The sequence below is a fragment of the Caloenas nicobarica genome, chromosome 24 (genome assembly GCF_036013445.1).
Source record: "Caloenas nicobarica isolate bCalNic1 chromosome 24, bCalNic1.hap1, whole genome shotgun sequence".
NCBI classification, from domain to species: Eukaryota; Metazoa; Chordata; class Aves; order Columbiformes; family Columbidae; genus Caloenas; species Caloenas nicobarica.
Window position 1 is genome coordinate 3,372,743 of NC_088268.1, and position 20,467 is coordinate 3,393,209.

General features: G+C 43.7%; 1 protein-coding gene across 2 annotated transcripts in view; it reads left to right on the forward strand.

Annotated features, from left to right (window-relative positions):
* The first annotated feature begins 2,019 nt into the window (after positions 1-2,019).
* The window catches only part of MAP3K3 (mitogen-activated protein kinase kinase kinase 3), a 38,323-nt gene continuing 19,875 nt past the window's right edge, over positions 2,020-20,467 (forward strand). For both annotated transcript variants that reach the window (XM_065651041.1, XM_065651042.1), the window contains exons 1-7: positions 2,020-2,197; positions 7,664-7,785; positions 8,134-8,223; positions 10,716-10,756; positions 13,600-13,699; positions 14,143-14,256; positions 17,227-17,347. In XM_065651041.1, the coding sequence (XP_065507113.1) occupies positions 2,194-2,197; positions 7,664-7,785; positions 8,134-8,223; positions 10,716-10,756; positions 13,600-13,699; positions 14,143-14,256; positions 17,227-17,347 (592 nt within the window). In that variant the 5' untranslated portion in view covers positions 2,020-2,193. The remainder of the gene's footprint in view (positions 2,198-7,663; positions 7,786-8,133; positions 8,224-10,715; positions 10,757-13,599; positions 13,700-14,142; positions 14,257-17,226; positions 17,348-20,467) is intronic.

A 20,467-nucleotide genomic window follows, 5' to 3' on the forward strand; every position in this document is an offset into this window, starting at 1 on the left:
GAGATGGTTTTCTAACATCAGAGCAATAAGACAGGAGGGACTAACGGGAAGTCTAAACACTAGCAGCATTAAACTGGGTTTAAGGTGGGAAGTTCAAGGTGGTATCTATGGAAGTGATCTAGTCCCAGCTTCTGCTCAAAGCAAGCCATCTTGAAAATAAATTAATGATATCACAGATACTGTTGTCATGCTCTGGCTAAGTCCTAAAAATTCCTCCTGGTCTGTAGGATTTAGATTCCTGCCTTCGAGAAATTTCCCTCTCCGATCTGGTTTTCTTCTTTGTGTGGCTTATCCAGTTGATATAACCTCTTTGACACTACTGCTGTGTTGCTTGCGAGCAAAACCACTTAAAAACCAATGCGCTTGCTGCGAGACGTTGGCCAGATTGAAAAGCAGCTGCTAAAACATCTGCTCGAGGTGTGTTTCCCAGCAGCAGGGTGGCCAGGGAAGAAGGGCTGCATGTTTTAAAAAAACAAAACCTCTCTGTCCCTTTTGCAGAAAAGACGCTATAAAAATATCACCCTGCAGGTGGAATGGAAGCAGAAGCTGAGAAAGAGGAGGTGAAGCCTGGATCTTCCTCTCAAAGGTATGACTTGGTTGAAATGCAGTTTGTGAACTTTGAGTAGAATTCCTGGGTTAGATTGGATGATCCTAGTAGCCCTTCTTTGCTCCAAAACCTATGAAAATCTGTTGTGTGGTATGTTTGCTTTGTTTTAGGGCTTTTCTCCCTCAAAGTTGTTTGTATTTAGTGTCACTGCTGAGCTTTTTTTACACAAATCTATTCTGCTTATGGTCTGTGTTCAAGTTCATGTGACAGGACTGCTAAATCTGAAAAAAAAAAAGTCATCAGGTGTCTTATATCAGCAAGTGAGTGAGGTCAGCAGTTCTGACAACAAAAACACTTTCTCATTAAGATAAACTCCTAAATGAAAGAGGAGGAAATGTGGAATTTTAAGTACAGCAGGTTAGAGGTCACTCCTGTGGGACAGATCCAGAACTTTATTTCCATGGTGGGTAACTTGAACAGATACAGAATGAGATTACAGCACTTAGAAACATCGTGATTGTGGAGAAAATTTAAATAATGGGTTTGAAGGCTTAAAAAAGGTAAGAGCTGTTTGCGCTGTTAATTTGACATTTGTCCCTTGTTGGGAGCTGTGGAGGACCTGGGCTGCAGATAGAGTCAAGGATTTTTTGTTAGAACAGCCACTAGGAGATAACATCTCTTACCACAACTGGCCTGGGTGATACTCTGGCTAATTGTCTCAAGCCTTTTTTTTTTTTTTTTTAACCAGAAGAATTGTGCTTTGTCTTTTGGGCTTTTTAACACTCTTGAACTATTTTTGGTTGGATTTTTTTTCTTGCCTCTTCAAGGTGCTTTTAAAGCAACAATTCAACTCGTTGCCAGGCTCTACTTAAGATGACAGAAAACCAACAGGGTCAGTGGGTGTGGGACATAATTCCTTCTCAAAGAGACTCTGATGTCCACCCAAAACAGTAGCTGAGGGGACACCTGGGCCACGGAAGGGGGGACAAGGGAGTGGGAGAGTGACCTGGTGGGGATGGTGAATGGGGTCAGGTTTGACGCAGCTCCGGGCGGGCTCTAGGACCCAGCTATAGGAGCCGGCTGTTGGGCGGGGTCACAGCGCCGTCAGACACCTTGATTGGCAGTCACTTGGGGCGGGGTCTGGACTGCCCCCGCCTAGTGGCGGGAGAGGAGGCGGGGCTACCCCGCGAGCGGAACGGGCCCCCGTGATTGGCAACCGGCGCGGAGGCGGGGCGGGCGGCTCGGCCCTTCGCACGCCGATTGGCCAACGCCGCCGTCCGGTGGGTGGCTCGGCGGCGCGGATTGGCTGGCGGGGGCGGGTCGGCCCCTGTGATTGGCAGGCGGCGGCGGCGGGTGCGCGGCGGCCGCCGAGCGGTTTGTTTTGCTCGCGGCCCAGGCGCCCTGTGGCGGCGGCGGGAGCGACCGGGACCGCCCGTCCCCCCTCGCCCCCCACACCCCCGCCGCCGCGCCGGGACCCGCAGCGCGGCCGCCGGAAGGAGGCGGCGGCGGCGGCGGCGCAGGGCCTGGGAATGTGGCGGCGGCTCTGAGCCCTCCCCCTCGGCCCGGCCGCCATGGAGCCGCGGCGGTGACAGCCCCGGAGCTCAGCGCGCCGCCGCCTGCCGGGCGCGGGCCCGCCGCCCGCCGACATGGGTGAGAACCGCGGCGGGGAACGGGCGGGGACGCCTCGCTGCCTCGGCGGGGCCTGCCGCGGGGGGGCGGGCCGCGGCCGGGGCTCCCCGCCGCACCGGGGAGGGGGCGGCGGGCAGCGGGTCCCTGCGCCCCTCCCGGGCGGTGCGATCGGGCCGCGGCCCGAGGGGGCTGAGCGGCGAACGGGCCCCTCGGCGCTGGGAAGCGGGGGGCGACCCGCGGCCTCGCCGCCGGGCCGGGGCCTGCGGGGGTTGGGGCTGCCCGGGTCCCGCTGCCCGCGGTGCCTTCGCTCCCCCGGGCCGGTGACACCGCTGGCCGTGGGCAGTCAGCGGATTTCGAGATATTTCTTTTAAAATCGTTCAATAACGGTGTTGGACTGGGAAACAGCGAGGGCCGGGCTGGTCGGTAGCGATGCCTTGAGCCGCAGACTTTGCCTAAAATAGGCCAGACAGAGGGACTGGGGAGCAGTAGGTCAGGCCTAAGAGTTGAGGGAGTTTTTGCCGCCTCTAAGAACCAGGTTGGTGAATTTCTAGACAGGGATTTATGTGCTTGAAGTTAATTAGGAAACTTTTTACTGCGGTATTAATTGTAGCTTGGGAGTCTATCAAAATACATATTTTTTTTTTTTCTTCCTCTATGAAGCTTCCATTGAATTCTCATTTGTCATACTTAACCCAGGCAGTAACACGTAAAAACAAGCAAAGGAGTTGCAGGAACTCTTTCGATAGTCAAATGTTGCCGTCACTGAATTTGAATGATTAATTCTTTTGGACTGTATGTCCTGTATAAAGAACTGCTATGGATTTTTTTGTGTGTGCGTTACCTGCTTCCCTTTTCAGTTTAAAGAGAGGTCTCATGTACTACAACTGAAAATTTAATTTCTCTGAACCAGAACTTGCTCATTTGCATTTTGGCAAGGGAATTACTGCCACCATCGTTAAGTCCTGAGCTGCCACTTTCATGTTTCTTCCCTACAACAAAGTTCAGTTTTCTAAGACTGTCCTTCATTATTTACTCTGTATGCACAGTTAGTTCTTTTTACTCATATTGTAAATTCATAAAGCGTTGCAAATATTGCCCAAATCACAAGTACAGCAAATTAATTTCCTTTGTACTTTTATTTTGTAAATACAAACATATGCAGATCCCCAAGCAGATCTCTTACAAAGAGAGGTGTAGTATTATTCGACCTGTGTCTTCTCTAAAGGAACCAAACAGATGGTACATGAGCTTAAAATAGTTGAAATGGAAGAAGTTGGGTTTCCACGCAAGTGTTTTCCAGTGACATTTGGATGCAAACACGTGAGTGCAAAGTGAAAAAGCCCAATTTCACGGGTGGCTCCACCATAGCATTCGATGTGCTGGAGTCATCGCGGCACAGCCGCAAACGTCGCTTGGGATAGGAAAGGCCTAAATTCATTAGGCAGTGGTGATCAAATAGTTTAAACGATGACAGATAACAGGCCGTGTTGCACCCTGCTTTTCTTTCATCTTGTTTTTTGTAAACCAGTCCGCAAGACGCGCGGGGTGGTTGACAGCAAGCGCTTGCTATCGCGATTTGTCGCAACTTTTTGGTGTGGCTGCTGCTGTGGGCGACTCTCATTGCCCTACAGATTGTTCCTCGGCAGCGTTTAAAATCCAAATACGGGCTTCTACTACCAAGAAACGTGCGTGTGGGTGCCCCGGCCCGGTGGTGTGTGCAGGCCCGGCTGCAGTCGAGTCTTTCCCTCGATCTCTGTTTTCCTGCCTGTGTCATTTCCTTCCCTTGGCTCACACGCACTCGTGGCCGAGCTCTGGAGCTCCCAGCTTCAGCAGCAGGGCTGAGCCTATAGCTTAGGACCAGCTTAAATCACCACCTTTTTATTTATTTTTAATTTGCGGGGGAGAAGAGTCACCCCAAGTATATACCGCATGTATCAGATTCCTAGAGAAGCTCTGATTTTTCGTTTCAGTCTACAAACCAGGTCACTCGCTATTTCCTCGCAGAACAGCATTTTGTTACCACTAAGACCGTCCACAGCGAAAGACTCAAAATTAAACATTTTCAAAAACTTTTCTCAGAGACTTAACGTGGACTCAGTTTGTCTCTGTAACTTGCAAAATGTCTCATCGCCCCTGGATCTGCTGATCACTTGCACAGACAATCAACTTTGTGGTTGCAGGCAACAAACACCTATTTGTTCACTTTTTTTTCTTTTTTAAACAAATGTAGCATCATGTCTTCTATTATCACACTATATAAAATAGCATCCTGGTTTATAGAGGTTTACAGACTTCCTGTTTTTACCAATGTGCAGATGCTTTTACTCTGAACTTTGCAATTTCATTTCAAAACCGTTTCCATTTCTGCCACAGCAAATACACTGACTTGCTCAGACCTGTGTTAGAAACCACGTATTAGTTGAAATAAATGCTTTATGTAGAGGAGTAGCTTTCTCTGTGAGCAGCAGTTGCCTTTTATCGATGTTATAAAAATCCTTGAGTGTAGTTTTTAAAACATGAAAAGCATTTCCTGGACAACATCTTTCCCGCACAAAGCAGAACTGTGTTTCCCAGACCTACTGGAGACCTGGCAAAACAGGGTCTCTCAGTGCGCTTCCAAAACTGCCTCGTTTTCCTTCGTAATAACTTTTGCATTGTGTGATTAATGTGACGCCACTGCACGTGCTTCCTTAAATCCATCTATGGAAATCTTCTATTTTGATGGAAATAAATCTATCACGATGCTGTCCTAAATGGCAACATTTTTCCCTACCCAAGCTCAGATCAATATTTGATGTTTGTTTTGTGTTCGAAAAAGATAAATACTCCATCGTTTCCCACCTCGCCAACATAGGGATGAATTACAAAACGTACGTTTTGGTACTACGGAGCCAATAGCTTAGTGTAAGACTATTAAAAAACATATAATCACGTAGGATTTAAATTCACCTGAAGTTGTTCCATCAGCCTTTGATTGTAGTACATTAAGTGTTGCTTTTTGCGTGATGAAAGTTGAGTTTCAGCATTAGCACTTGTCTACAGAGGAAACTGCATTTACGGTGAGATACGGACCTCACGGTGCACGAGCTGGGATGCTGGGCAGGTGCTGCCCTTCCCAGTTTAACCACAAAATCACAGAATATCCCAAGTTGGGAGGGACCCACGAGGCTCATCGAGTCCAACTCCTGTCCCTGCAGTGTCTTACCATGTTGTAAATTCACAAATTGCCTTAGATAATGGATAAATTCACTATGCAGCCGAGCTGCAGTCTTAATAAAGAGATATGTAATTGGTTAGATACGCATCCTTTTTGCTCGCTTTCTTATACAAATTTCACTGAAAACCGGGTGATTTATACAAAGCCTGGGCTTTGGGATCAAACACCTGTCGTCTGCGATTACATCTCAACTGTTGATCACTTTCCAGCGACCTACCAGCCTGTTGAGATGCAAATTCCTTGATTGACTCGGTTTCTTGTCATGAGTGCTTAGTTATAAACTGCTGTCGTAGCTGTTTTCCTTCTTGCCTAAAGGAAACTCTGCCAAGACAAGCTCTTCTTCATCCTCCTGGGATCTGGCCAAGCCCAAGTGGAAAACTTGCATCCCAGCTCTTCACGGCGTGTTTTGGGTGGTAGGCGCTCCAGGGCTCTGCCAGCCCATCCTCGGCGATATTTTGTTGTGCAAAGGTTTAGTCTTTGTCAGCCAAATGACTCAAATTCTGTGCTTTAATATCAAACAAGATTAAAGAATATAGAGCAAATTGCAGACACGCCACTAAGGTAAAAAGTTAAACGTTCAAATGTAAGGTTGGGACCAACTTAAAAAAAAAAAAAAAAAGTTGTGCTGTTAGCTACCTGGAACTTTGTTCATTCGTTTTCCTCCCACAAGGGGTTACTTAGTGCTGAGATAGATCCCAGCAATTATTTCCTTTGGCCGATGTGCTTTTCGAAAAGCAACCTCTCGCTTTGGTTGGGTTACTTATACCCCTCGCTCCTTTTGCACGCAGTTGGAATTTCACGGAGTGCTCTCCCTTCTCCGCTCCCACAATGTAGTTATTGTCTCATTTGGCTTGTCTTGGACAGCAGAAATTTGGTAGGTTTTGATTTTTTTTTTTTTTTTTTGGTATAGTAACTTTATTTTCTCTGTTCCGCTTTCCTTTAAGAGTGTTACTCTAATTAACACCTGCAAGTGTATTGGGAGATTTCCTTCCATTCCCCTCTACCATCTGGCCTAGGCTGGATGTTTCTGATTTTCTGGTGGTCCACCATAGAAGAATGTTTAGTACTTTGGAAAGCTAAACCAGACCTTATGGTTATACCAAAGATAGTGTTAGTGTGGCTTCCCTTCTGACTGAGACTCTTTAGATGTTACAAATAGGTATATTTTCCCCCCTTTTTGCTTCTAAACTTTGATGCTGTTCAATTCCTGCGCTCTTGAGAAGTTGCATGTGTCCCCCATCTGTCATCTTTAAGCGTTGCAAAAATCTAGCTTGTTATTCGGATATTGATTAATTATGAACCCTGTCTCCTGCATAAAACATAAGCCTTATTGAGAGACACTCATGAACAAACATGTAACATGAAACAGAAGAAACAAATAGCCCCAGCGAGTCCCTTTATGGAAAATACAGATGCGGGACGGTCCGTCATTTGCTGTACAGCAACTCTTCCCAGCACAAGATGTAAGTTATTCCCCATCCCAACCAGTGCCATGAATAAAGAATGAGCCTGTAGCCATGCTGGATTTTTAAAATCAAGCTTCAGTTATTTACAAATCGGCCTTCAAAAATGCTCATTTTGATTCCAGCACCTTAAAGTGACGTGTTTTGAGGACTTTGGGAGGAAAGGAGGAATCTAGCGCATCTTCCAGTGTTCTCGATGCTGTGCGATTAGAATCCGCTAGGGTGATCTTGAAGTCTCATGAAGTGGCTGGAACTTTGTTCCCTCAGCTTATTTTAGGGGAAAGAGAGGAATGTGTTGGGGAAATCAGTGGAAGGATTTGAATTCAGAGATACTCTGAGCTGACTCTTCATCCAGACTTTCATTTTTCTTTCTACTGGCTGTGGTTTGTTCCGCTAGCAAGCAAGAAGTCTAAGTTAACAGGATATAGAATCAGAAGGAACAGATTCTTACCAGGTTTTCCTTGGCAGAAGCACGTCAATTTGCCCTTCCTAAATGACTTGTGATGATCTAGCAAACCTGTCCAAGTTGTTCTGTTTGTTGTGAAGCGATTTGAGCAGAACCAGCAGCCGGGGTATTTATTCTGAACTTTATTGTGGCCAGATCCTTTTGTAACATTGGACAAGTGACTTAAAATTGATCCATCTCTTCATGATACAAGGTTGAGTTTGGGCTTTTTATGAGCAAATGAAATTACAGTGTATTTGCAAAGATCCTGGAAAGGATCATCTTTCCATGATCTAGCAGAAAACAAGAGCAGAGGCGTCACGGTTTGATATTCGCCTGACTAAAATTCTTGTGCATCGCAGATGAACAAGAGGCCTTGAAATCCATCATGAAGGACCTGGTCGCGCTCCAGATGAGCCGGCGTCACAGGCTGACTGGATACGAGACCATGAAGAATAAAGACCCTGCTCACTCCAACAAACAGGTAACGGAGCTTTTAGGGAGTATTTGGAATCGCGACCAGCGCAGGTCACGGTGGATCTGCTGCCTCTACCTGAAGAAGCATCATGGGTGGTTTAGCTTCTATTCTTGCTCAGGCTCTGTTGCCAACATGGTAGCTTTTAAAATTTTATTTTATTTACTTCTATTTACTTTATGGACTGGGGAGGGTACAATCAGAATAATTTGCAACATCTTAGTATTCTGCCTTACTGCCACATGTGGTTTTGATGGCGTTTGGTCTGTGTAGATTAGCTAAAAAGCGTCCCAAGCGGTTTTCTGGTTTCATGGTCATTATTGCCATTTTTTAAAAAGACTTCTCTTATTTTTAAAGAAAAAACACAATGCCAGCAGTCCACCCCTCTTGGGCAGCCCTGCAATAACAAACCAGTGTGCCTCTGCAGCGGAAGAAAAAAAAATCTCGGTAAGAAAACTGGCTTCCTATTCAATATTAGCGATTATAAATTAGGAGCATGTTTTAAATCTGTGTGCAGTGACCTTTACAGAATTCATTTAAGCAGGTTGGGGAGGCCAGGAAAGCTTTACTGACTTTGTGGTGATGTAGCGGTATGATGCACTTTTAATTGTAGTGGAAATAATACTTAAAGGGAAGCAGGGAACTGAGAAGCATAATAATGAAAAGGAAACGAGAATAATTTTGCTTTGTCAGTGTGTGCTGCGCATCATTTGGGTTAAATATTTAAATGCAAAAGCAACAAAGTGAAGAATTCTATGGCCATTATTGTCTTTAAAAAATAATTTGAGTTACTTGCTATGAAACTAGCAGGAGAAGTTGCCTATATCAGTAAAATAACTCCAGTTATATCCTTATTACAGGCTTAAGCTTTTTGGACCAGACTTTAAAGTTCACGTCTGTCTCTTCCTTCTGCTTTGTCTGCCCGTAATCTACTTGTTCAGCTGGGATCTGGGATTTCCTTGAATGTGCTGGACAAATTCATGGATGGAATAGTACAAAATCCTTTCCAAATCACTTTGAAACGTAAATTCAGAGATGTCTTAAATCAAAATATATAATGGTTATTTACGATATCGCATCACAGAACTGGAATGCTAAAGTACTAAGCTTGGATTTGATTTCTTACTCATCTCTTAGGACACTTTATGGGAATTGCTTTAAAAAGTGTGTTTTATAGGCGATGGGTTCAAAGGCAGTGAAAAGCACTGGTGTTTAACTCCTCTAGGTTCTCTCTGAAATTTAAACGCTAAGGTCTCTTTGAATATCTTTCCTTAGATCTTTGGAAAATAGAAGTGGCCAGTGTCTGATCCTTTTGGAAAAATCACCAGGAGATAAATGCCAAATTCCCCCTCCCTGTTCCCTTTGTTACAGATTACAGGTTTGGAAGCGTGCAGTGCTGTTGAGAAAGATATTTTAATTTCTTTAGGAACCAGCAAGTTGAAGAAAGGTTTCCAAAAAGCCCTGCAGATCTTTTAGTATTGTCTCATTTAACCAGTGAGAGCTTGGTCACTTCGCTCTTTCATGACCTAAACCACATATTCTGGTCAGAAATTTAATCTGAAAATCATTTTAATTCAATTTCATCCCAACAGTCCTGTTCAGTTCCCTTAGACTGGGCTACTTAGGACGGTGCAGCCTTTCTTCCCTGAAAATCCTTAATAGAAAGGGATCATTTCTCCATCAATTATGCCCAAGAAACAACTGTTTCATCAGTAGTTTGCTGGTGGACATCTTGTACTTTATTACTCCTCTGCCGTTTGTTGCATTTTTCATTTGCTGTTCACTTAAAACGAACTCTCTGGGATTTGCTTCATTCTGGTGTCTTCCCAGAGTGAGTTCTTCCTCTTCTCACATCTGAGCAAAGACCTTTGCTGAAGTTACCTGTAAATTACCCACCTGCAGATGATTTTCGCCCCACCTGGGAAGCTCGTTTGTCTGATGGATTCTGTACCCACCCCAGGAATACCGTGTACTCGTGGGGATTTCACGGGTCCCTTTGAACCGCATTCTTGACCACTGGGCCTGCCAGATATTTCCTCCAGCTAAAGAGCATTTCCTGGCCACGTTTTTTTTGAAGTTCCTAGATGTATGATTGCCTATTGTCTCAGGCTTTCACAGATGGCTTAATCTATTCCAATCGCATAAATCGCGCGGCAGAAATTACGGAGGCTTATCAGAGCAGATTTTTTTTTTTTCCCTTTTATTTTTATCTTGGTGACCTAAATTGGGATTGGAACTTTGATCCCCGGAGTTGAAAGTTCAACATGTTGACCCTTCCGTGCCACATAAACGTCTTCTGTGTTTACAGGTTGCGCAGTCGGTGCTTTTAAGACCCCGTTGCACTTTAAAAGGTGGCACATGGAGAACTTATTTGTAACTTCACAGCTTCAGGGGCTGCGTTTTTGCAAAAGCAGAGATTTAGTCTGTGTCTTAGGAATAAGGACTGTAGCGTGTTCCTTGTATTTCTCTATTTTTTTTTTTTTTTTGCCATTCAAGAAAACATGTTTGCTTTGAGAGTGCACAAGGAAAATTACCTTTAGTTCAGATAAATATGCTGTTAGACTCAATTTCAGATTTTTGCCGTGCAATGTTAAAGATAGATTAATTTTCCCTGAAGTATGTTTCTGTTTCAGCGACAATTAATAAAAATTACAACTTAGTTTTTACCCCTTTCCTTCCCTTTCTTCTTTAGCAATCCCTCCATTCCTTATGCTGCCGTGTTCACGTGTCAGCTACTTGTCCACAGCTTCGACTTCCATGGATAAATTATCAAACTTGTTTTGTCCTCATCAACCTTTTGAGGAGTTGATGCCTTCTGCAATCACCAATTGACCTGTTTTGTGTTGGTTGGGCCTTAAAATCATTATGTGATCCATCTGGGTGCTGTTACTTATGCCAGAGTTTCATTGTGAACTTATTTTTTGTTCTTTTTTCTACAGAATGATGTGAGGATAAAGTTTGAATATAACGGGGAAAGACGGTAAGTCTCTTCACGACTTCAGTTCTTTGCTCAGTAGAAGAGTTTGATTGTTAATAATTGAGGTTAAATGTTTTGTTGGCTTCACTTTCCTTGGTCCTGGATGAAAAACACGCAGTAAAGGCAACAGCAAACAGGTCATACACAACTTGGTTATTTTTTAAAATCAGTGTGTCCTGTAACAGTTTCCTTTGATTTGTTTTTATAATATCTATTTATAAGTAGATTGCAGGAGTATTTAAAAAGCTGTCCAGCCTGAAAGAAATTCAGCCTGACAGTTTTATTTCAGATATGTTCTCTTTTTGTTTCATTTGACTAAAAACAAACGAAACCGATCAAATTAGTGTCATTCTTTTCTAGTTTCTCACTTCCTGATGACCTGTCACTGTCCTGCTGTGACTGAGCAACAAATACAGCAAGGGAAAATTTTTTCATTGGTCTAAAAGTTTCCTTGTTATTTCCCCTGATACTTAGTTTTGAGATACTTTCTCTTATTAAAAAAAAAACCAGAATTAACTGGGGTTTGGCGTTCACAGTATTGTTTCCAATGGATAAAATAGTCTGGACATTTCAAAGTAGGTCTCAAAAAACTCCTTACCTGCTATTTGAGAGGAGCTCTCGATACTGTTATGGTTGTTCACTGATTCTGTGAATAGACAGAAAGGCTCCAAATGTCTTGAGCTCTCACAAAGGGGAAAAAGGGATCTTGATGCCAGGTTCCAATTTCCTTTTTCTGGAGAAATTAATTGGAGTGTAAGCGTGAATTTATATATAACTCTTCACAGACATCCTATGGGAATCCTTTGGCTTCTCCCATCCCAGAAAGTACTTCTGACATGAAGTAGTTCACAGTTTCATGATAACTTGCAAATTTAATGTTGTGGAGGTTGTACGTAGTGATCCTGGCAGCTGTTATCAGCAAAGGTTTCTGGCTGAGCTGCTGAAGATCCTCCTTTGTCAAAAGAAGGGATTTTTTGTTAAAACACAAAAGCAGAGGCACTCGCTGTTAAAGCAGACGGCGGAGAATAATTTATAAAGTCTTCCTCAAAAATTCAACAGTTTTCATTCACCAAATTACTCCGTGGTGAATTCTGTCACTATTTCTGGTGACACCGCGTTAGAACGAGGTAACTCAGAAGCAAGATCTTGTCACCGCAATCCTGTCGCCTTGCGCGTCTGCTGAATGCATTTGAGATGGCACAGAGCTCGGGGGAGAAGAAAGGGTTTTGTCGTGTTCTTTTTTTAATTTTTTTTTTCCTGAAGTAACATTAAAATGAAAAGGTTGATTGTGCGTTGGTCTAATTATGCAGTTACGCTCGCCCGAATTCCCCATTCCCAAAGCGGTGTGCAGTTACAGACAGCGAGCTCGCACCGAGAATATAAGTGTGTGTGCTTGGTTTCAGAGGAGCTGCCAGATCTGACCACAAATATTTAAGGTGGTCAGGCAGGAACGGGCTCCTTAAATCCTGCAGTCCATGATTTTGTGTTAGAAGAGTGCAGGGAGTTTTTAAACTAATAGAATTTGTGGCACCTGAGAACAGCTCTGCTTTTGAATGCATTGAGTGTAGAATGGAAGCCTTTATGAGGGGCTTCGCCTCAACTGAGAGCTAAATTACGTTCGTACAGTGCCAGAGTACTATAATTTCATGGATGGCTTTCTTGGTAATGTGTAGAAAATGTTATTGCGGGCTGCTTTTTAACAAGGACAATTATTTCTGGACGCTGTGGTCTGGTGGCACCTGGAAGCAGAAGGGGACAAGTCTGGTTGCGAGAGCAACCAACCATATGGGCCTTGAGCAGCAGAGAGATGGATATAAAGAGAATTTCTGAGCACTAATCATCCTTGGTTTGCTAGAATAGGGGGTTGTCAACTACCGTTCGTGTTTGAATCCTCTGCATCTTGACCTGGGATATTTTACTCGCTGATTCTTGTAACGAAGGGTAAAGAGTGTCCTTGTCCACGGCTGTCAAGGTGGCAACTTTCTGAGGACTTGGTAACTCCCTGCAGCAAAACATTCCACCAAAATAAACAGTTTGGGATGCTTTGCCAGAACTTCATATTCCTACTTTGCCTAAAGCATTAGAGTTTCCATTCCAAGGTAGGCAAAAACCCAACAAAGAAAACTATACCATCGTTTTCTAAAAAGCACCCATGTGCCACGGGATTCTGCAGGTTTTTATATGCATATTCTGGTTTACGCGAATATTCTGAATTATTGCAAGTCGGCTGTGCCACTGCTGTTACAGCGGAAGCAGTATTTAAATTTCGATTTATTTGGCCTCTGTAATTAAAGAAAAAAAAGCAATTTATTTAAATAAAGCAAGTTGTGAGTGACAAATGGTTGCACAGTTAGATTTGACTTCAACTCTTGAGAAAAAGCTCCGCGTTTTGGACATTTTTAGGGAGTGAGTTTTGAGTTCAGATACCGGAGGACTTAAACCAAATACTGTTTTGCTCTTTGGGCTTCTGCAGCTTTTAATTCAGCTCTCACCAAATGTATTTGTTTGTGTTCTGTGCCTGAGGCAGCGTTCTTTAAGCCAAAGTGCATAGGAGACTTATATCCTGTTAAGTGAAAGACATTTATTCAGTAGAGGATGCTTTTCTATACAGGAACAAAGGCGTTATATTTGAAATCTTCATTGGAACATTGCATTTTGTCAAACCGTTTGGAAACGGGCCGGAGATCACGGATTCCTTGCTAAAATAATTAATATCGCTTCAAATTAGAAAAGTTCGCTACCTGCCTGAGGATGAAAGGAGAACATTCAGCTGTGTTTTTAGTGGCTCAGCCATTGTGTTATCAAGTACGTCTCTGAATCCAGTCGGTGGTTCTCTTTCGTTGCAGAATTATCCCATTTGTTCGGCCCGTGCGCTATGAAGATGTGCAACAGAAAGTGAAAACCGCCTTTGGGCAGCCCCTGGACCTCCACTACATGAACAACGAGGTACGGAGCGTTGGCATCGCTGCTTGGAACACGTAACTCTCGCTCTGGGTGACGCCTCCTCTTCCCATCCCAAATTCTGTACCATTACATTTAATTTTTAGTTCTTCCCTCTAATACGAGCCAGAGTTGAATCGCTCAGCTCCAGAGGAGAATGTGCTGGTACGGACAGAACATCGCACCGTGTATTGTACGAACATCAGCGTCTCGCTTCCTTGTGTTGCTGTTGTTTGGGTGGGGGAGTAAATAAATGTATTTGAGGTATTTTGACTGTAAAAGCTACTGCAGACCAATATGTAGAGAGTCTGTGGAATAATTGAGCAATCAGAATCCTATTTGACATTCTGATTATTTTTTTTTAATGTTAGTTTACTTCCCCAATAGGTATTTAAACATGTTTTTCTATCTTTTCTAATGTGTTTTTTTTCCTGTTCTTTATTTTGCAGCTATCTATTCCTTTGAAAAATCAAGATGACCTGGATAAAGCAATAGATCTCTTAGACCGAAGCTCTAATGTGAAAAGCCTTAGGATATTACTGCTGTCTCAGGACAGAAACCATGTAGGTAACAACTCGTGTGACTGCAGCAAAATGAAGGTTTTTACCCTTAAGTCTCTGCAACATGACAGTAGCTTTATCAGAGAGTAACAGGGATTTGTAAAATCACTCTTTACAGAGACGAATGCATGTTTATCCTCTTTGCTTCAGCTTAGCTATAGGTGTCTCTTTTTTTTCTTTATATTACTGGCTTCAGCAGCTATCCAGCACTGCAGCTTTTTAAGCTGTGATATGGAGGCCATTTTATACCAAATACCCCATGACTGTATTCAGAAAACACTTAATGAGTTTGCTTTGCAGAGAACTTTTTTGCCTTTGATTAATAGCACAGTGTTGAAAGCGTGTGGAATTATCTTGCCTTTAAGAACACATCGGTTGTCTTCGAAGACAATATTAGCATTTTTTTCCTGGGTGAGAAGCCTCAAGACAGCACCCAAAGATTTTTTTCAGCGCTGTAGCCTAATGCATTGAATCCAGCCTTCAGTTGCTTTTAGCTAATAATGGTATATTCACACTTCAGATGAATTTGATTGTGTCTTGGTTCACGTTCATGTACCACAGGTGGCTGTGGCAGTGAGCGTCAACGTAGTTTGCTTTTTTCAGCAGAAAATACCATAACACGAGCAGTAAATCTTTAAGTCAGGCTCGCAAACCTGCCCAGTTTGGACAGTGAATTGAACTGTGAGCTGAAGAGGATGAAGAGCATCCGAAGTTTCCCTTACTCATGATGTGTGACTGGAGAACTTTGTTCACTCAGCCCATGTCTTTTTTTTTTTTCAGAATCAAGGTCATATATCTTTTCAAGCCAAAGACCTTGATAGCTTAAATATTTTATTTGCAAATTACAAAATTCTCTTGAAGAGTGTGACCCAAAAAGCTCCTCTGTTTGAAAGTTCAGTTGGTAGTAGCGTGTCGATTTTGAACGTTCATCCTTATTCGAGCTCTGCAGGCTGTGAGCTCAACCTCTAAGTAACCACACCTGTAATTCTTGGAGCTGTCAGGAGAATTTAAATCTACTTCTCACTATTTTTGAACTCAATAATCCATGTTAATAGAAATACAGAACCCTTTCCCAAATGACTGGATGCCAAAAAGTGTCGGAGGGGATGATGCTGTTCCTTGTCCAGTGCCCTTTCCCTGAGTGTTTGTTACTGGCTGGTGTGACCATAATACTTGGCAAGAAGGTTTTTGGTCTGACCTCGCAGAGTCAGACCTTGTTCTGCATTGTCAGGAAACAGTCTGTAAAAGGTGGCCTCAACTTTTGATAGAACACGGTGAAACAATCCTCTTTTCCAGTGTCTTCAGCTGGCAAAGCAGATGTTAAATGATAATATCTACATTTTACGTAAGCCACCTCCAGCAGACACTTAGTAAATCTCATTCCTACACCAGCCAGTACTGCAGTGTTGTCCTTTTATTAGCTGTTTTTTCCTCTTTTGCTCAAAGCAGAAACAAACAGCGAAGTCTTCAGTAAGTGCCACCGTTTCCCCCTTCTCCTCCGACTTCCTCTGCAGCTCGGAGTTGCCTGATGGTCGAGTCCTACACGTGATAAAGCAAAAGCCCCCGAGTCTGAAGGAGGTTTCTTGGCCGCATGATCTCATCCCACTGAGGGAGCGGGAAGCGTTATTTTTCCTGAAATACAGGATGCAGATTTTGTTTTGGTTGTGCTCTTTTCTTTTTCTGGGGATGGAAAGGTAACGCCGTGACTTTGGCACAAATCTGTAGATAAACCAAATTAACTTTACAGCAGTAGCTGTGTGACTAGTACTGAGAGCCTGTGTCTGTGAAGAGCATTTATATTAATGTCCTTGTGCCTCTTTCTGTGGCTCATTTGTGCCTTGTTTTGTCAAGCAACTCGCTTCTGTTGTCAGTCCTTTCTTTGTGTTCAGAAACTAACGGGAAGAACTGGTTCAGTTGAACACCTAGAGTGCTAAAGCCAGACTGTCCACATAAATTATGTGACCTCTGCACCCCTTATTCAGCTCCCATCAATCTATTCATGGTAGAGTTGATGTAGTTTAAATCATGCTCCTTCCTACTCTGTGCTAGGGCCTTATTAAATGAACAATTATTTGATACTTTACTTTTTTGATTGTGTGCCTTCACACCTTGTTCACGAGTGATATTCACATAATTTTCAGAAGACAGAATTAGTTTCTTTGGAGTCTCATTGGTTATGTTCACCTCAATAAAATAAGTGGTTTACAAGCATTAGTTAAAATCTGTAACACACAAGAGGGACTGTTCTATCCTCTTGTAGAACCAGGTGCTTTAGGACAAAAATATTAAAATTGGAGCTGTCTGCTCATATTGAGCACCTGCTTTGACATGTGTAGGGCGTCGTTCTTCTTCCTGCTTTGAGATGAAGGCACTGGAAAAATGATCTTGAATCAGATTATGCCTATAATAAATACGAATGAATAAAAAAATATGAATAAAAGCAACACAGGCAGCATTCAGCTTGGCACCTCCAAGCTCTTTGTACTCTTAAACTCTAGAACTTATTTTCACTTAGTCTCAATTGTCAGTTTACTTTTTAAGGATTGTGGGGAGTCAAGCTGCCATCTAACTGCTTCTGAAAGAGCGCAAGGTCTGGATTTTCTCTCTGCTGGCCACGAGGGCTGATAGAAATTATCGGTTCTTCCACGGTGTGGTTTCAAAGAGCGAGCTGAGCCCTGTTGGCTGCCTGGGTCGCTGCGGATGGGGACACACTGAGATTTGTTCATCCTGCGTTCGATCTGAGGCTGAGGGTAGCACGCTCTAGTTGTTCGACTCCTGTTTTACACCATCATCGTAAAGCTTTCGCTCTCGCTGCCTTTATTGTTCGTGTTCTGTGAAGTTAATAAGATCGCAGGCTCTAGAGCTGTTTCTCAGCTTTCTCGCTACTAAGCATAATGATATTTTTGAAGCTGCGGCCAAACTGCTTGAGCTCCTCGGTCTCATTTTATTTTTTTTGTTCGTTTTACCCCACAGACCAGTTCTTCGCCCCATTCTGGACTGCCCAAACAAGTCAGGATTAAAACATCCCAATCCATGGGGGATGTGAACACACCATATCAGCAGCCAGAGCCCAGAAGCAGGCATCTGTCTGTCAGTGAGTATTTTTGCCACTTCTACCTCTCTTTGTTTTGTGAAACATATATTTTGGGCACTAGTGTCTATGCTATAGCGTTCATGAAAGCTGTGAGAAACTGAAAGGTTATTCTAGGACAAGGCAGTTCATTTTCAAAAGCTCTTAATATGTTTACAATAGAATGTTTCAAAGTTCCTCACTAAGTCGTTGAACAGCTGAGGAGCTGCTGAAGGGGATGTCCTAACGCCAGATTCATTGAGGTTAGAAATTTGGAAAGCTTGCGTGAGTCCATTAAGTTTTTTATTTAGATTGGCAATTTCAGTTCATGAAACCTAGATTTGATTTTTTTTTTCCCTTTTTTTAATTTTGTTTTTTAAAGTTGGGCTTTGGAATCTGTCCTCACTCCTGTAATGGAGCATTTTACTAGTAGCACAGGAATTGTCACTGCATAGCTAATCATATCTAATGCCTGACCTAAGTTCTCTGACCTTTCACTGTCCTAATTACCAGATGTGTAGAGCACAAGGCTAATATTGTAGGTGAATGGCAAAGCTGCACAAAAAATAAGAAAAGTCAGAGTAATATGTACCTTTGTCTCATTTTCTTTATGTTTCTCTTAGCTTGGTGAACTCATGTTGAGTGGAAAGGTCCATGTAAGACTCCTGTAATTTTTATTGACTTCTATCTCTGGTAGATTTGTCTGAGTCGTCCCAATTTCTCTGTGATAACCCCCTGTATAACTATGCAGCACTATTCAATCATGCGCTCAAAGCTGTTAACTTTTGATATGGAAAAACTAAAACATCTGAGAATGCTTCAAAGTCTTCTGGGTCAAAAAAAATTACATGTGGCTTAGAATTGTGCTGCTTGGTGTGAAATTCAGTGAACAGGGAAAGAGCAGGAAGAAAGCGAGCAATAATAGAGATCTGCAGTATGAAGACAAGAGCCTAAGATGATATTCTGTGTAAACGACTTATGCTTTAGAAGTGAGAAAAGCTAAATTTTGCTGGAAGCAGAAGCAGAGAGTGGCTGTTTGTCACAACAGCTAATTTAGGGCTCGTCAGGCCTAATGCTTCAGATGACGGGGGCTGCAAATCATGAGGGCAGAACGAGGAGCTGGCAACGGCAGAGTTGGTTTGTTTCCAAGTTCTAAACCAGCTCCCTCTGGAAGAGAACTGCTTCAGTTTCATTAACTGCGTAAACTTGAGGCATAATTACAGGATTTCAGATCAGTGTTTTCAATGCAATCGTAGTGTCAAGTAATAAATCTGATTAAACAAGAACAGTCTCCGTATTGGATCTAAACCAGGGTAGATCCACACCGTTCTGACCAGAGGTAATCAGGAGATTAAGCTCGGTAGAGAAGGACTTGAGAACTAGACCAGTAGTTCCCGATTCTAAACTTGTCTAACAAACCTGTTTGTATCCTGTCTCGAGTCTGCTGATCCCCCTTTGTGCAGTTTGTTTTATTAATTTGTACAGTTTGCTGTTATGAATCACAGAATCACAGAATCACAGAATGTTAGGGATTGGAAGGGACCTCAAAAGATCATCTAGTCCAATCCCCCTGCCAGAGCAGGAAAACTTAGGTGAGGTTACACAGGAAGGCGTCCAGGCGGGTTTTGAATGTCTCCAGAGAAGGAGAATCCACAACCCCCCTGGGCAGCCTGTTCCAGTGTTCTGTCACCCTCACTGAGAAGAAGTTTCTTCTCACATTTAAGTGGAACCTCTTGTGTTCCAGCTTGAACCCATTACCCCTTGTCTTACTGTTGGTTGTCACCGAGAAGAGCCTAGCTCCATCCTCGTGACACCCACCCTTTATATATTTATAAACATTAATGAGGTCACCCCTCAGTCTCCTCTTCTCCAAGCTAAAGAGACCCAGCTCCCTCAGCCTTTCCTCATAAGGGAGATGCTCCACTCCCTTAATCATCTTTGTGGCCCTGCGCTGGACTCTCTCCAGAAGTTCCCTGTCCTTCTTGAACTGAGGGGCCCAGAACTGGACACAATATTCCAGATGAGGTCTCACCAGGGCAGAGTAGAGGGGAAGGAGAACCTCTCTGGACCTACTAACCACCCCCCTTCTAATACACCCCAGGATGCCATTGGCCTTCTTGGCCACAAGGGCACAGTGCTGGCTCATGGTCATCCTGCTGTCCACCAGGACCCCCAGGTCTCTTTCCCCTACACTGCTCTCTAATAGGTCATTCCCCAACCTATACTGGAACCTGGGGTTGTTCCTGCCCAGATGCAAGACTCTACATTTCCCCTTGTTATATTTCATTAAATTTTTCCCCGCCCAACTCTCTAGCCTGTCCAGATCTCGCTGGATGGCAGCACAGCCCTCTGGCGTGTCAGCCACTCCTCCCAGCTTGGTGTCATCAGCAAACTTGCTGATGGTACACTCAATTCCCTCATCCAAGTCATTGATGAATATATTGAACAGTATTGGTCCCAGAACTGACCCTTGAGGCACTCCACTAGATACAGGCCTCCAACCAGACTCCGCCCCATTGATCACAACTCTCTGGCTTCTCTCCTTCAACCAGTTTGCAGTCCACCTCACTACCCGATCATCCAGTCCACACTTCCTCAGTTTTGCCGTGAGGATGCTGTGGGAGACGGTGTCAAATGCTTTGCTGAAGTCAAGGTAGACCACATCCACTGCTCTGCCATCGTCAATCCACCTTGTTACGTCTTCATAAAAGGCTATGAGGTTGGTCAAACACGACTTCCCCTTGGTGAAGCCATGCTGACTGTCCCTGATGACCCTCTTATCCTTGATATGTCTTAAGATGGCACCAAGGATAAGGTGTTCCATCACTTTCCCAGGGATGGAGGTGAGGCTGACCGGTCTATAGTTGCCCGGGTCCTCCTTCTTGCCCTTTTTGAAGACCGGAGTGACATTTGCTTTCCTCCAGTCCTCAGGCACCTCTCCCGTTTCCCAAGACTTGGCAAAGATGATGGAGAGCGGTCCAGCAATGACTTCAGCCAGCTCCCTCAGCACCCGTGGGTGCATCCCATCTGGACCCATGGATTTATGGATGTCCAGATTGCTTAATTGCTCCCTAACCCAGTCCTCATCAACTGAGGCAGACTCCTCCATTGCCCTGCCTTCCTCTGGGGCCTCAGGGGTACGGG